The following is a 14,907-nucleotide window of genomic DNA, read 5'->3' on the forward strand; positions in this document are numbered from 1 at the left end:
GCTCCCTGGTGGACCCGAAAGTGGACCAGAGCTTCTGGTCCACTTCTGGGTCTGCTGCCAAGCGTGCTGGGGAGCCTCCTGCACTCCTGTGAGACACTCCATGTGCCCCAGCATCGCAGCATTCACAAGCCCCCTGCCTCCTAGAGGTATGTAGAAAAAAACATGTAAAGCTGTCTCTATGGCTGAATCTCTGAATCGCTCCGAATCGATTCGGAGAAATTAAGGGTCCTTTGATTTGATTAGGATTTGGAGACTTGGCCACCGTATTGGACTGAATCTCTGCTGAACTGAATCAGGGACGGACGTTTTGCACAGCCCTAGTATCAGGTTGCTTAAAAATGAGTCCCAGGAGGCTTATACCACAAACAGGCTTATACCACAGTGCAGGGTACTGGTGAATTGACTCAAAATTCAGATTTTTGAGTAATTTAAATCAAAACAAAACATATTGATTCAAGAATGTCAAAAATGTCTCATTCTGATTTGAAAATCAAGTAAAAACAATCAGATTTTAGGCCTCAGTTGAGAGGAAAACAAGTGTTGATTATCAGGAATCACCAGGAAATGGATATTAGAATTTTCACACAGCTCTCTTTGGTGTTAGAGCAAGAATAATTATGTAAATTTGTTAATTATCAATAGACAAATAAATATGTATGTATACATGAGTGTATACATACACATACACAGCTGCCTGTCTATTTAGCTGTCAAATTTGTATTCACATTTCTGTTATTACTTTGTTGTAGACCCTCCCCAAAATCCTGGATAAAGTGGCCGCTCCATTCATCATGAGCAGCTGCAGTTTCCTTGTGGAGAAGTCCCGTGCATCGACAGCCCGAGTGGTTGTGTGGCAGGAGATTGGTGTGCTGAGGAGCTACACAATGGAAAGCACATACTGTGGCTGTAGTCATGGGCTCTACAAAGTGAGTACCTCTGTTGAGAAGACCGTCCCTTTCCTCCTTTCTTTTGTGGTGCCCATTTTAATTTGCTTCTTCGAGCTTGGGTCACAGTTTCGTGATTCCCTGAGCCCTTTAGTGGAGTGAGTTCCTGAATATTTGCTGGAATTCCTTGCCATTGCTTGAGAGTGCACAGAAGTTTCCAAATTTGCCTCTGCAGCTGTGTGCCAGTCACCCCTTGACTTGTTCTCTTCAGTGACATGGTACACCATCCACTCTCCAGCCCCACTTCACAGAAAAAGAAACAAAGCCTGGTTCTTGTCTCTCATGCTGTAGTGTAAATCAGGACCAAATCCTTAGATTACAGGGGGGTAAAAAGAGTGTACATCTTTGGGAATCCAACCCCAGATCAGATGCTTTTTGGGTTTCATGACTCAGGAGGAGTCTTTTTGAAATGAAACAATCTCACATCTGCTTCATTGTAGAGAAGAAGTGTTAAGGTTGTGGCAAAATGCTGTCACAGCCTCCTCCTGTTACAGCCTTCCCCTTGCCCTGGGGGTAGTCTGTTCCTCCTCTCTATCTCATATGTCTATGTCTCTGGTTGTTGAGCAACCCACTCAGCCTGCATGACAGGCCCCAGCTTGAAGTGCGGAAGAATTGTCTCATCACCTGTCTGTCAATTTGCTTACCACATTCACTGTGGTGGGCAGGAGCCGTCCTCCCCCCTCCATCTGTTTCGGGTAACCCTGAGTTGTAACCCGAGCTGGAGGCATTGCTGAGGGAAGGGGAGCCTGCTCCTCCTCCTGTCAGGTTCCCTGCCTACCTGCAGGTCATGTGAGTAGTTATCTCACCTGTCTGTCAACCTGGTTGTCTGGGTCACCCTAGCCCCTATTGTTTGGGCACCTACCTCATGGCAAGGGGGCAGGGGCCCACACCACCAGGTGACCAGTATTGCTTTTAAAACTAATTGGTTGGCATAAGAAACGCCTGCCTGATTGAACCTGGAAGGAGAGGTCACTTGAAAGCACCAGGCATCAGCCAACGGGGCTGCTTCTGGTGGGGACTTAGTGATGAGGTCACAACAGGGATATATAGGATCCCTTCTTCCTGGAAGGGGAAGAGGCATCTTGAAGAGACATTTCTGGCAGAGCCATGCTGGAGAGACCCCTGATGGAAAGCAGGGAGAGAGCTCACGGGCTGGAGCCCTAGGCTCTGGGGGCGGGATGGGGACAACAGCTGAACTACTGTCGCTGTCTCCCTTCCTCTCTTTTAACTGGTCATACTACAAACTACCTGCCTCCTGAGGAAAGCTCAATCTACATCTGGATGATATTTATGAGTAAACTACTTGAAACCTATCTAGATATATAGCTTGCAGTACAGCAGATGCATAATCAACAGGTACCTAGCCACACTGTTTGCTCTAAGGTTATTCTTTGATATTGCTCTATCCTGTACCCTACCCCAAACCTACTCCCTGTAACCAACAAATTTCTCCATTGTTCTAAGCATGGTGAACTGGCTAGGAGAGGGAGAGGGGCATGCCTGTGTGTCCCCTTGGTTCGGCTGACTAAGAGAGACCAGTATTTGTGCTCCAGGCCAAGAGAAGCACCCCAAGTTCTTGCAGTGGGTCGATCACCCTTACGGTCTACAAGGCCTGTATATCCCAGGGGGCACAGGGCCATGCACAGACCGAGACTCCTGGGTGGTGGCAGCAGTGATCCCAGGCTCATGGATGTGCTCTGGGAAGGGGGTCAGCTGGGTGTGAGGCGCTCTACGGAGGCACTCGGAGCCTGGTAGGTGGTCACGGGCAGTGAGGTGGGTGGTTCAGCACAGTAGTACCCCCTGCTGGCCCACCACAAAGGCCTTCCTGGTTTTCCATATAGTTCTTGTTAAACTTCGTAATCAGCTCTACTTGCCCAGTTAAATTTCTGCATTATTCCTAAAGTGACCATAAGACCATGATGCTGGAATGCTACAGTGGCCCTTGTAGCTCCTATGATTACCATGATCTGATTAGAATTATTTGACATCTCTGTGGTATATATTATAATTGTATTGCTGGCAAGGGATTTTACAGCTAACCAGTGGGAAGTAAAGCCATCACATAAATCAGACAGCTTTCTCAACTATATTACTAACAACACTGGCAGCTACAGGAGAGTATAACAGAATTTGAATTCCTTGGCTTGCTCTGCCCCTACGCCCTGCAGGTATAGTGTAAATAAAAGTCTCTGTGATAGTGGGCTTTGTAAAGTCCCATCTTATTTTTTAAAGGGAAGATGATGGCCTGATTGTTTCAGCTCACTCTCAGACTTCCTAACTCAAGAAACAAAAACTCTGTTTCCCCTCTTGTGGCTACATGGGCCGTCTTTTTACTCATCGGTAACTCTCTGCTTCTAAGGAATCGTTTGAATTCAGACAGCAGCATCTGCTATCAAATAACAGTGAGATGAAAGAGCATTCTGGGTAACGGTATGCAAATGAGAACACCTGTGCTATACTTTACACATGCAGTTGTTCTTGTTTGATACTAAATGTACTGTAATGAAGCTGGCTTCATCAGCTCAGCCCCATGTGAACACATAAGGCTTGGTTTTTAGAAGATATTTCCTTTGGTCCATCCCTAAGGGTCTGAGGATAACAAAAAAAACCAAAAAGGAATTGGATAAATTCTTGGAGGAAAGGGGCATAAGTAGCTATTAAGTGCAGGAATTAGGGATACAGCCTCTGAAATAAATCTTCCTAGACCTTAAGTGCTGGAGGCTGCAAGTAAGGGCTGAACAGTAGGGAAAAAACCCAGAAAAAACCATGGTCATACCAAGTTCAACCCCCCTTCCAGCATCCACTCCCTGCCATTGTGTGACACAGGATACAGGACAAGATGGACCTATGGTCAGACCCATTAAATGGCAGTTCTTATGTTCTTAATACTTGTGAGTTGAGCTAATACCTTTTTTCCCACCAAGCAGTATGTGAGACAAGCATTTGGGCATTGAGTGTGGAGACTGTGTGTGGAAGAGCTGCCTCCTTGTAATTGTTCATGTGCCTGCAATTACTTTGTGGTAAGTGAAAGCTTAGCTGTGCTTCATTCTGGGATAAACTGCCTGGTTTAGCTTTCATATATTGCAGGATAATTGCAGACACACAAGCAGTTACCAGGAGTCAGCACATCCACAGAGAGTCTCTGTCTCTCGTTAAATGTCTTTAATTTGCTTTCTTGTTCATGGTCTTAAATAATTATAGGGTGCTACAGATGTGGCAAGAGCACTCTTCTTTCTGAATCAGTATTGGTCTAATATCCTGGGTTGGGGCTAAAAGGACTATTGTGCCCTGGCAGGTAGTATTATCATTTCTGTAGGAGTGGGGGAGTTTCTCCTTCTCAGAGTGCATCTACATTGCAGTCAAATGAATGATTGCAGCTGCTGTAGACATAGCCATGATAACATAGAGTGTGCAGCACGGGTACCAGTAACAGTGTGAAAATATTGTAAGAGCAGCATTATGGAGTTCAGGATACATATAGCAGTGTTCAGAATATGGTTACTGGATGTGTTTTGCTATCTGTTCTGAGCTTGGCATTGCTGCAGCTACATTTTATTGGTGCCTGAGGTGGCTAGTCCGAACCCTGGAGAGCTTGTAAGTTTGGAGAGTATAATTACCCAGTTTGGCTGGAGCAACACCCTCTATTCTTCTAAAAAGTGCTAGCTGAGATTGGGACTTCACTTTTAAATCTTGCCTAAATGACAGTGGGCAGAATCCTGACTCCACTGAAGTCAGTGGTAAACTCCTTTTGATTTCACCCTAGGATTTCATCCGATACCTGAGTGACCAGAACATGATATAAAGCATGGTGGACCACCATCATCCAGTAGGTCATTATCCTGATCTCATAGCTCCTGTGGTCCTTGACCCACCCTTGCTTGGTTTGTGAAGTCAGACCCATCCTGGCACAAGGGGAGCAGGACAATTGAGTGAAACCACTAAATAAATGCTGCATTTTGGCATCTAATTCTGTGTTGTTTCACTGTGCCATCTGAGTGTCCTTTGTATATTCTAGAGGCACTTCGGGGCAAGCAGAAGTACCCAGCAATGCCACACCTGGCTCTCCTTTAACAATACTTTGAAATATATGAAACACCTCGTTTTGTTTTGTTTTGTTTTGTTTTCCCCATCACCACTGAATAACTGAGCAGAACCACTGGCAGCAAGCATAGGGATCAGAGTAATTTTACATGTGAGGGCCTGTCACACAAGAAGGAATTGAATCCAGTTTTTTGTAGCCCATAAGGAGCTCTATGAGCTATAAAAGCAGTATAGAAATTTCCGTTCTGAACGTATTGCAAATGATTTCTGTATGTTGGAAAGCAGAGTCCCAGTTGGATCATGAGGTTATTATTCTAAGGTCATCTTTCCATTTTTTTGTTTAGCATTACCATTTATCCCAAAGATGGAGGACTATTAAATATGCCCAGGAGGGGGATTTCTTCCTTCCATCGTAAGAATATAAATATTTTTGCAGTTTCTCTGGTTAAGGCAGCTTTAAAGTAGTTCCAATCATTTCTCCCCCAGTACACTAAGCACCTGATTTGTTAGTATTGAAATGAAATATTATTTCTTACACTGACATTGATGTTGGAGCTACATAAAGGAGAATAAGCTATTTCCTTCAAATAATTGATATTAATAGCTTATTCCCCCTTCTATTTTGCAGTCTTTAGTAGGGTCTTGTTTGTTTGTTTGTTTTTTGATTTAGGCTCCTAGTGCTATTTCTTAATGGGGGGAACAGAGATTTAGTGTCTTAGTTCCACGTAATGCTCCAGTCCCACCCACCGAGCTGAGACTCGCCCATTAGAGTCTGTCAGTGCTGAGGCTATTGAGCTATACACTGTAAATAAATCACCCAGTGGGCTATATTTTTTTCCAGAGGTCTCAAGCTGGACACTGGTTATGTGGCTGCAACTTTGGGCCCACAATGTGTGGATATTATTGGATTTAGAGAGGTATTTAGGCAGTAAAACATCGATATCCTAGGACTTGAGTTCTCCATGAATTGCACCTGTAGTTTTGCATCCCCATTTTATAATGGACGGTTTAAAAAAACAGATTCTAATAGTGACCCCTCCAACAGCTCTCTCTCCTGGGCTAGCAAGTCCTTTGGGTTTTGAAGGTTTTACTCTTGACGCACTTGATAAACACCAACTAAACCTTACACACCTCAGTTTAAAGAGAGGAGAAACAGAGGCTTGGAGGATTGAAGTCACTTATCAAGGGCCATGCAGAGAGTCAGTGGCATAGTTATGAGTAGGACACCATGTGCCTTGAATCCCAGGTCCCTCCCTGTAAGCATTAACCCTAAAATCCCTTCCCCTTTGAATATGATCCAGGTAGTCCATGCCATTTAATATTACTCTTATTATCACTGACACCTTACGTGTACTTACTCAGAAAGCTCTAGTAGACATTTAATAAAGGGTAGAGGGAGACCTAAAAAGCTCCTCTAGATATTATAAGACAATCTACCTGATGGAAAATAAGAAGTTGTTTGTTGCATGTGGATGGCAAGTGAAGCCACCTATACCCTGGAGCAGAGTAGCAAAATGAATACGTTAAAAGAAAATCTAATATTTGTGGTGTGGTGTGGGGGTCCAGGGAAGACATTGTGAAAGAGGTTCCAGGATAGGTTTCCTGTCTTGAACTGATATTCTGAAACCCTCATAAAATGGTTTGTTGTGTCAAAGATAAGGAAGGAGTTTGCACTTATGATATTCTAATGAGAATCAAGAGTGACCCCGACCTCATTTAAAAGTCACTTGACTTCAAATGGCTCAGAATAAAAAAAGATGGTTTATCTCTGTCGAATCGCCCTGTCTCTGTGATCAATGGAAATGCAATAAGCCAGCTGCCCTTAAGGAAGAGAAGCATAAAAACAAAGAAACTATTGATCTTCACTGAGATTTTATTCAACCTAAAAAGAAGGGGAAAAACCCACCTCAACCCTTTTTCATTTTGTCTAGATTGCCAGATTGAGTTTTATAAAAGCAATGTCTCCATTCAAAAGATGCTAAAAACAAAAGTAATGGATTTCCATGGGGATTCTCCTTCCCACTCTTCCCTGCTTAAAACCCTCTGGTTGAAACACAAAAACAATCAGAAAAAAGCCTCTCACCATTCCATCGCCTGCATGACTACTGAGCGCTCAGCCTGGTCCCCCAACCCAGGAATCCTTTCTGGAGCTTAGCTCAAGACTTTGTATTGCAACCTCCTATTTTCTAATATATAGACGCCCCTTTTCATCTATGTTTATGTGACAAGGGATTCAGAAGAGGCCTTCTGAAAAACTTTTACCCATCCTGACAGGGATCGCTGAGTCACTGTCTCAGTGGAATCAAGAAATTGAGTCTCCAGTGGAGTATTTTATAGTTTTCATGAATTTCTCATGGCTTTTATTTCACACCCTTGCATATTAATACATCTCTGCCATTTCCATATAGCACAAGGTTATTCAATATCATGTCACCTGGCATTATGCCTCGCTGCTATAACGTGCTATTTGGTTTCATGCTCTATCATATTGCAGAAGATTATTTAATATCATGCCATACTATGTCATACTGTGCTTGCCACCATTTTTCTATGCCACTGTACCCTCTTGCACTGGACCATACCGCACTGTTCAGTCGCATGCCGTACTCTGATTCTATGCAATGCTATCATAGCCCCATATATTTCAAGTCCATGATACGCTGCAGCATGCTATACCATGCAGTGCCATACCATGTTGAAACAGAATATTGCCCAGCACATGTGCCTGATGAAGGATATAAATCAGTAAGGAAATGATTTCAGCCTCATGCTTTGAAGGGATTATTATAAACAACAGGGAGTAACACAAATGAGTTTTAAAATGATTACAGATATCTTGACAGCGCCCTTTGAAGTAGATTTTACTCATGATATGGATCCCCCTTTGAAGAGAGCCTTTGGGAGAGCTGAGGAAGAGGGGGTATGCTGCTCAGCCTACTGCTTTCGACTCGTAGAAATTGAACAGCTTCAATTTTCTCATCGGTTTTGAGTAGAAGAGGAAAGATCCACCATTTTGCAATAGGGTGCAGATGATGGGAGCATCAGACAGATGGAGCATAGCAAAGTTATCCTATAAAACATCTCTGTCAAAAGAAGATGGAAGGAGCCTGGGGAACATTCCTCCTAAGAGGTGACATTTCCATCACAAAGGCTTCCCCTGTCATATCTTTAGCCACTCCAGGCTTTGGGTGATGTGATAAAAGCTGCAAACGATAGAAGCACTCCCAGAGAACTTCAAGAGGGTAAATAGATTTAAAGGACTCTTGTCACAATTCTCCACTGCTCTGCACTTTGCACAGTCAAGTCCATCAATAAGAAGTGGGTATAAGATGCTACCCAGGCAGAATATCAGTGCTTGACACTTGATTTGTTGGCTAGTGTAGAATGAGTTCAGAATAATTTGCAAAATTTAGAAATAGCTGGGAAGCTCACTATGGCTCGGTTACCTTTCTGAGAGAGACGTCATATCCTTTACTGATCATTCAAGTGCTTATGACTGGATTAAAAAAGAACATTGAGTCCAAGTATCACATGAACGCTCAAATTTTTGGGCATCAACCGCCTGTGTTCATGTAAAGCAAGGAATAGAGTTTGCTTCCTTCATCTCCAAAATGCAAGCTGGAGCACTGTAAGCAACAGAAGAGAGGGTATCTGCCTGATTGGGTCTTCTTTCAAGTAGTTGGGCACAGGAGAGCACCACCAAGGGAATCACTATGACATTGTGCCTGCCTATACTTGGAGCAATGACATAATCAATCAGGCCCAGTATTTTATAGTTTATAGATGGGTGCATTGAGGGACAGAGGAATGAAGTCACTAGGTCAGCATCCCATAATTTTTTCATAGATTTCATAGACATTAGGGCTGGAAGGGACCTTGTAAGATCATCGAGTCCAGCCCCTCCGCCCAAAGGGCAGGAATTCAGCTGGGGTCATAGGATCCCAGCAAGATAAGCATCCAATTTATCTTTGAAGGTGTTCAATGTAGGTGCTTGAACCATGTCTGATGGCAGACTGTTCCAGACCTTGAAGGCTCAGACTGTAAAGAAATTCTTCCTTATGTCCAGCCTGAAACGGTCTTGTAGTACTTTATGACCATTCAGCCTTATCATCCCTTGGAGCGCTCTGGTGAACAAATGTTCCCCCAGATCCTGGTGGTCACCCCTGATAAACTTATAGGTGGCCATCAGATCACCCCTGAGCCTGCGCTTTTCCAGGCTAAAGAGCCCCATGGTTCCCAGCCTGTCATCATAAGGTCGGTTTTCCTGACCTCTAATCATGCATGTGGCTCTCCTCTGGACTCTCTCAAGTTTCTCCACATCCTTTTTGAATTGTGAAGCCCAAAACTGGATGCAGTACTCCAGCTGCAACCTCACCAAGGCCAAGTACTAGGGGAGAATGACGTCCCGGGATTTGCTTGAGAAGCATCAATGGATGCAAGACAGTGTTTTGGTCGTTTTGCTAGCTGCAGCATCACATTGCAGGCTCATGTTCATTTTGTGATTAATGATGACCCCCAAGTCTCTTTATTCCATAGTGCTAGCCAGCATAGCACTGCCCAGCCTATAAGGATGCTGCAGGTTTTTCCTCCCAAGGTGGAGAACCTTGCATTTTTCAGTGTTAAACACCATCAGATTCTCATCTGTCCATTTGCTGAGCCTGTCCAGGTCAGCCTGGATCACCCGCCTGTCTTCTGGCGTGGATGCTTTGCCCCAAAGTTTGATGCCATCAGCAAACTTGGCAAGTCTGCTTCTGACTCCAATGTCCACATCATTAATGAAGATGTTGAACAATATGAGTTCAAGGACAGAGCGTTGGTCACAGGGCACCATGACAATTGACTTCTGTCAATTACCACCCTCTGGGTCTGACCACGAAGCCAGTTCTCCGGCCAGTGGATCGTGGTGGACCCAAGGCCACAACTGGCCAGTTTCACCAAGAGGTGATCATGGGATACCAGATCGAAGGCTTTTTTGAAGTCAAGATATATGACATCAATCTCTTCTCCCTTGTCCAGGTGGTAGGTCACCTGGTCATAGAAGGAAATTAAATTGGTCAAGCAAGACCTACCCACAACAAATCCGTGCTGGCTATCCCTCAGGGTGTTGGTATCTGCCAGTCCATTAAGGATGGCCTCTTTAATAAACTTTTCTAAGATCTTCCCGGGATAGAAGTCAGGCTGATGGGCCTATAGTTGGCTGGATCCACTTTCCTCCCTTTCCTCCCTTGAAGATCAGCACTACGTTGGCCTTCCAGTTTTGGGGCACTACACCAGAGCGCCAGGAGCTCTCAAAGATCTGTGCCTAGGGTTGGGCTATGATGCTCGCCAGCTCCTTGAGTACCCTGGGGTGCAGATTGTCAGGGCCGGCTGACTTGAAGGTATCCAGTCTCTCAAGGTGCTCCTTCATGAGGTCAGCATTGATGGAGGGTGGGGGATCTCCCTCACCTGGACCTCCATGTCCCTTAGCGGGCATGGGCATCTCATGGGACTGATGAAAGACTGACACAAAGTACCTATTTAATAAGTTGGCTTTTTCCTGGGCCAGAGCCTAAGCCAGAAATAATCTGTGCACGTTTACAAGAGAGATGACGGTCATTACCTGCAGAAGTAGAAGAAACAGAAATAGAAGAACTGGAAAGTGCCTAATTCCTTTAATGCTACTAGTATCACGGTCAAGGGTGATCAACCATGAGGGATAGCTGCCACCGCTGATCTGCTGAAACCTTGACCTTTTCTCATGATTTTATCGGTTTCTGCTTTACATCCTAAATTGGCCAGTAATTCGTCATGAATGATTTCTTTAATGAATTTTTTCCATTTCATATCTTCATTGGTTATCCTTGGGCATCTTGTAATTTTCTCTAGTTTACCTGTCAATTTCTCTGAGAAGTTTTTGGTCTGTAATTTATTCCAAAGCAGCTTGCTGCAGTTGTGTGTGAGATTTAATGTTTGAGCGGTTTTGGTCTGGCACATAGGTCACCTGGTATTGTTTCTGTTTCCCAAAAGGATGGCCATCTTCCTTGTAATCACACTTCAGGTGCAGGAACTTGCCAATTCACTTTTTGCCAATACCTGAGGCAAAAAAAACAATGTTTCAACAATGTCCTCGTCACTAAAAGTTTTTACTCAATATCCCCAGATTTGGGCCTCCATATGGGTATAAAAATAATAGGCCCAGGCTCACTAATAGAATTGCAGGCGTGCATATGTAGAAAATGGTGGCAGTATCCTCATAGCTCTGTCTTTGATTACCCCAGTTCTGATCACGGCCTGGTTTTGTCTCCCAAAGGTTGTACTTGTCTTATGTGTCTATGAATTTCAGGTGAATCCAAAGGTTTGGTCTCAAGGGAACACCTTCAAGGTTTGGGTGTTTAATCATATTCAAGAGCAGATGCTGAAACCAGAGAGAATGATTTGCTTTGTGGTTGTTCTCCTTCCTTTTCAGGTGCAAAACTATTTAAACTGGAAGTAATTGTAAAAATAAGAATAAGAAAATCCAAGTTTGGGGTTCAGATCAGTTCTTATTTACTTTTAATCTGATTTAATCTCTAGTTTTTCTCCCTCCAATTCCTGGTGGTGTGGTAATTCCTGTTTACTACCCAAAGCCAAAATTTAAGCCCCGTCTTCCTATTTTCTGGCTGCTTTTATTTCTGCCACTATCTAGCAGTAATTTATTGATGGTTCAATTAGTGAGATGTTCTGATTGCACCCTTTAGGCTTGTACTCATTAGTTAATAAAACCACATATTTGTTAGGGGTGTTCAGGGCCGGGAGCATGGGCTGAGAGGTGTGTGGGTGAAGGTGTGACTGGGGACTCATAGATAGGGGATGTTTATGTTCTGAGCAGAACGTCTGGGATTTTGAAGGACCCGATATGGTTTTTTTCTGTCTTTCTTAATTGGATGTGATTATTATATATGGTATTTTATTATTTGGCCAGGGAGCCTAGAGCCTGTGAGAGGCCTCTTTGAAATCAAAATTGATAAATACGTTACAGTAAATGAAATTGAAAAAAAAATGTTAACTAAGAAATCCCGCTCTCAACTGCCCTCCAGTCTCTTCAGACTTAATGAGCAGATGGACCTTGAAGGTTTGCTGACTTCAACTCCTGTAGATCAATAAAAGAAGCAAATCACAGAGCTTTTATGGCTCCAGAGGTGTTTCCCTATCCCCAGCAACTCCAGGAAAGCTGAAGATTAATAACACGAGCATTTTGATTGGTCTCAACTTCCATGTTGGAGAAGGGTGCACTTTGGTGTTGGCTTTTGGCGGTGACTAAGTCACGTACCAAGGTTCATTCTTAATTTTTTTCTTAAGGCTCTTTAAAATTTAATGTTGTGTTTTTTGGGGGAAGGGGAAAAAGTTAGGTGTTTTAGGTGGAGGGAGAGCTGAAAACCACAGCCTTTCTGTAGGAGAAGGGATGTGGGTTTGGAAAGGACATGGGGGGGAGGAAGGAAGAATCGTCCCCACAAGTGAGTCAAGGGAGTGGGAGTCAGTAGACAGGGAGTAGAAGTAGGAAGAGTTCTTATATCTGAAAATAAATGGTGGTTGAGAAGCATGTTTTGGGATTGGCTGGAGGGTTTGCTCATATGGGGGTTTAGGGAAGGGAGTTGGGGGAAGAGGGAGTGTTGGAGGCCTCAAGTTCTGGGGTGTTAGCTGGAGAATTCAGTCACTGGGCTTTGTCTGTTTATTGTAAGCCACAATAAACCTTTTGGATAGAGCAGGGTACACATCTAATAAATACATAAAATAAAAAGCAGAGAACTGCCATTAAGCTTGTTAGCACCTAAACCATATCAAGGTACCATCAAAACTATATAGTCACTTAGATTTAAACATCGCTGTGTCTCAAGGCAATGCAATAAGACACTCCATATTCCCTGTGTTAAAAACCCTCCATGAGTTATCACTCATGGAGAAGAGAACAGGCCTAGATAATGTTTCTTCAAGTCCTCTCCTGTGTCTGTTTACCATCTTAGGTAAGGTTTCTTTGGAAGCCATGTCTTGCATTGCACCCTAAATGGGACTAGACTTGATCTGTGACATGAGTGTACTCTGAGTGTACTTGATCTGTGACATGAGTGTACTCTGAGTGTACTCTGCTTTTTAGATGTTTCTGTGTTGGGTATATTTCAATCGTGTTACTTAGTAGATGGTCTTCCTGTTGGGCTTTGATTGCCAGGTCAAGCAGTATTCCAGACGTCATGATGCTATGAGGGTGTATTCATGCCAAGATGAATGTGTTTTCACTTTCCACATATACCAGGCAGACACTTATTGTTCATAATGCAGAATTCAAGGCACTGTCTAGTTTGTGGGTGTGGGCCCACAGAAAAAGGCAGTTTCCCACTGGTGCATAAAACATGGCTAGTGTAGTTGTTCTCAAGGTAGAGAAGTCAGCTTCTCATGTTGTACCAGTGAGTTTCTTAATGCTGCTGCCCTTGAGGTTACCTTGTGCTTCAACTTCTCTAGCTGGTGGTGCAAGGTTAGGCTTTTGCCTAGAGTGACACCCCTGGGTGCACAGAAAGCTGGCTTCCACAACTTCAGGGCCTTGCTAGTGAAGGTACTCAAGCTTTGTACTAGCTGGGGTGAATTATAGAGATAAAGAGAGCAGCCAGAAAAAAAGAACTGGAATTTGTGCTTGCATTGTGCCATAGCACTGGGAAAAGACAAGGAAAAGCCCAAGGCAGAGTTCAGTGGCACTTGCTGGCATTGTAGAGTTCTCCCCTCTCTTCCAAACTGAGTGTTTTTAAAGGGTGGCTCATAGAAAAATCCACATCAGTGGTAATCTCAGTGAGTGCAGAACAAGCAAAATCAGCACTCAACAAGGAGAAATGGGGTTGAGGATAGGATATGAATACTTACCTTTTAGTAACACCAGTGGCGGCAGAAACTGAAACGCCCTTTCCCAGCCACTTCGCTGCAGCATAACATTGGATCTACCGAGTACTTGCTATTTCAGTAGAGCGAGTGTATCTCTCTTACGTTCTTTAGAGATGAAGCAAAACTATTCTAGCAACTACCCTAACATGAAGTCTCAGGGCATTGTTCTTGTCTCATTTCATGTAGTTTACCTTGCCCCTTTAATTCCTGCTCTTTTACAGTAAGGATGTACATCAAAAATCTAGGCATAATAGTAAGGGCTGCTTCTGAAGGCAAGTGTTGGGTAGCGTAGGACACACAGAAGACTGGAAGGTAGCAGCATGCTGGACTCTGGCCAGGGCTTGTTATAGGACCTCAAGTCAGGCACTTGACCCTTTATTTGCCTCTACAACTTAATCCATCAGGCTGGGAAATCGGATACAAATCGGGGCTTGGCAGAGAAATGGAGGCTGCATCCCAGCCCAGCTATTTTGGGTAAAAAAGTAGGTTTCAAAAAAAGGAAAACAATGGCCCTGAACCAGAGAGAGATAAAACCTCCTCTGACTTCTTTGCCTTTTGGAGCTGACTTCAGAGCTCACGCTCAGTGGAATCATAGGATCTCTGCTCCCCTTGCTCTCCAAGTGAAGGCCTGAGCCCATGGAGACCCCTTTGGCAGGAGCAACACATCTTAAATCAGCTCCTTTGCCTCTGCTGCTGATGTGTTCTTGAGTGTCAAATGGCTTCGTAACTGGAGAGCAAGTCCCATGCTACATGGTCAAATTACAGTGCTACAAAAAATTATGACAGGGATGAGATCATGACAGATCTGAATCTGCAGAGCTAGGAGGCATCCAGTACTGGTGAAGCCCAGTATCTTTGGCTGGATTCAGAACAACAAAGAAGCACTTCTTCCCGCACTGGTAGGCTTGGCTTTCTCAGCTCTGCTTGGCAACACTTTCTGTTTTGGAATCACCCTCTGATTTCTCATTCTGGTCAGTCCCTACAACCTCCTAGTCCCCCTCGTCTTGCTGATGATGCTATCACTTGGTAGTTGTTAGCC

At 43.9% G+C, this 14,907-nt stretch overlaps 1 protein-coding gene across 1 annotated transcript in view; it reads left to right on the forward strand.

The window, feature by feature from the left end:
• AGBL1 (AGBL carboxypeptidase 1) overlaps positions 1 to 14,907 on the forward strand; it is a 411,668-nt gene that overhangs the window by 246,054 nt on the left and 150,707 nt on the right. The window contains exon 21 of the mRNA XM_090028682.1: positions 750 to 926. Within this exon, the coding sequence (XP_089884808.1) occupies positions 750 to 926 (177 nt within the window). The remainder of the gene's footprint in view (positions 1 to 749; positions 927 to 14,907) is intronic.

The sequence above is a fragment of the Crocodylus siamensis genome, chromosome 15 (genome assembly GCF_052110815.1).
Source record: "Crocodylus siamensis isolate JL-2025a chromosome 15, ASM5211081v1, whole genome shotgun sequence".
Lineage (NCBI taxonomy): Eukaryota > Metazoa > Chordata > Crocodylia > Crocodylidae > Crocodylus > Crocodylus siamensis.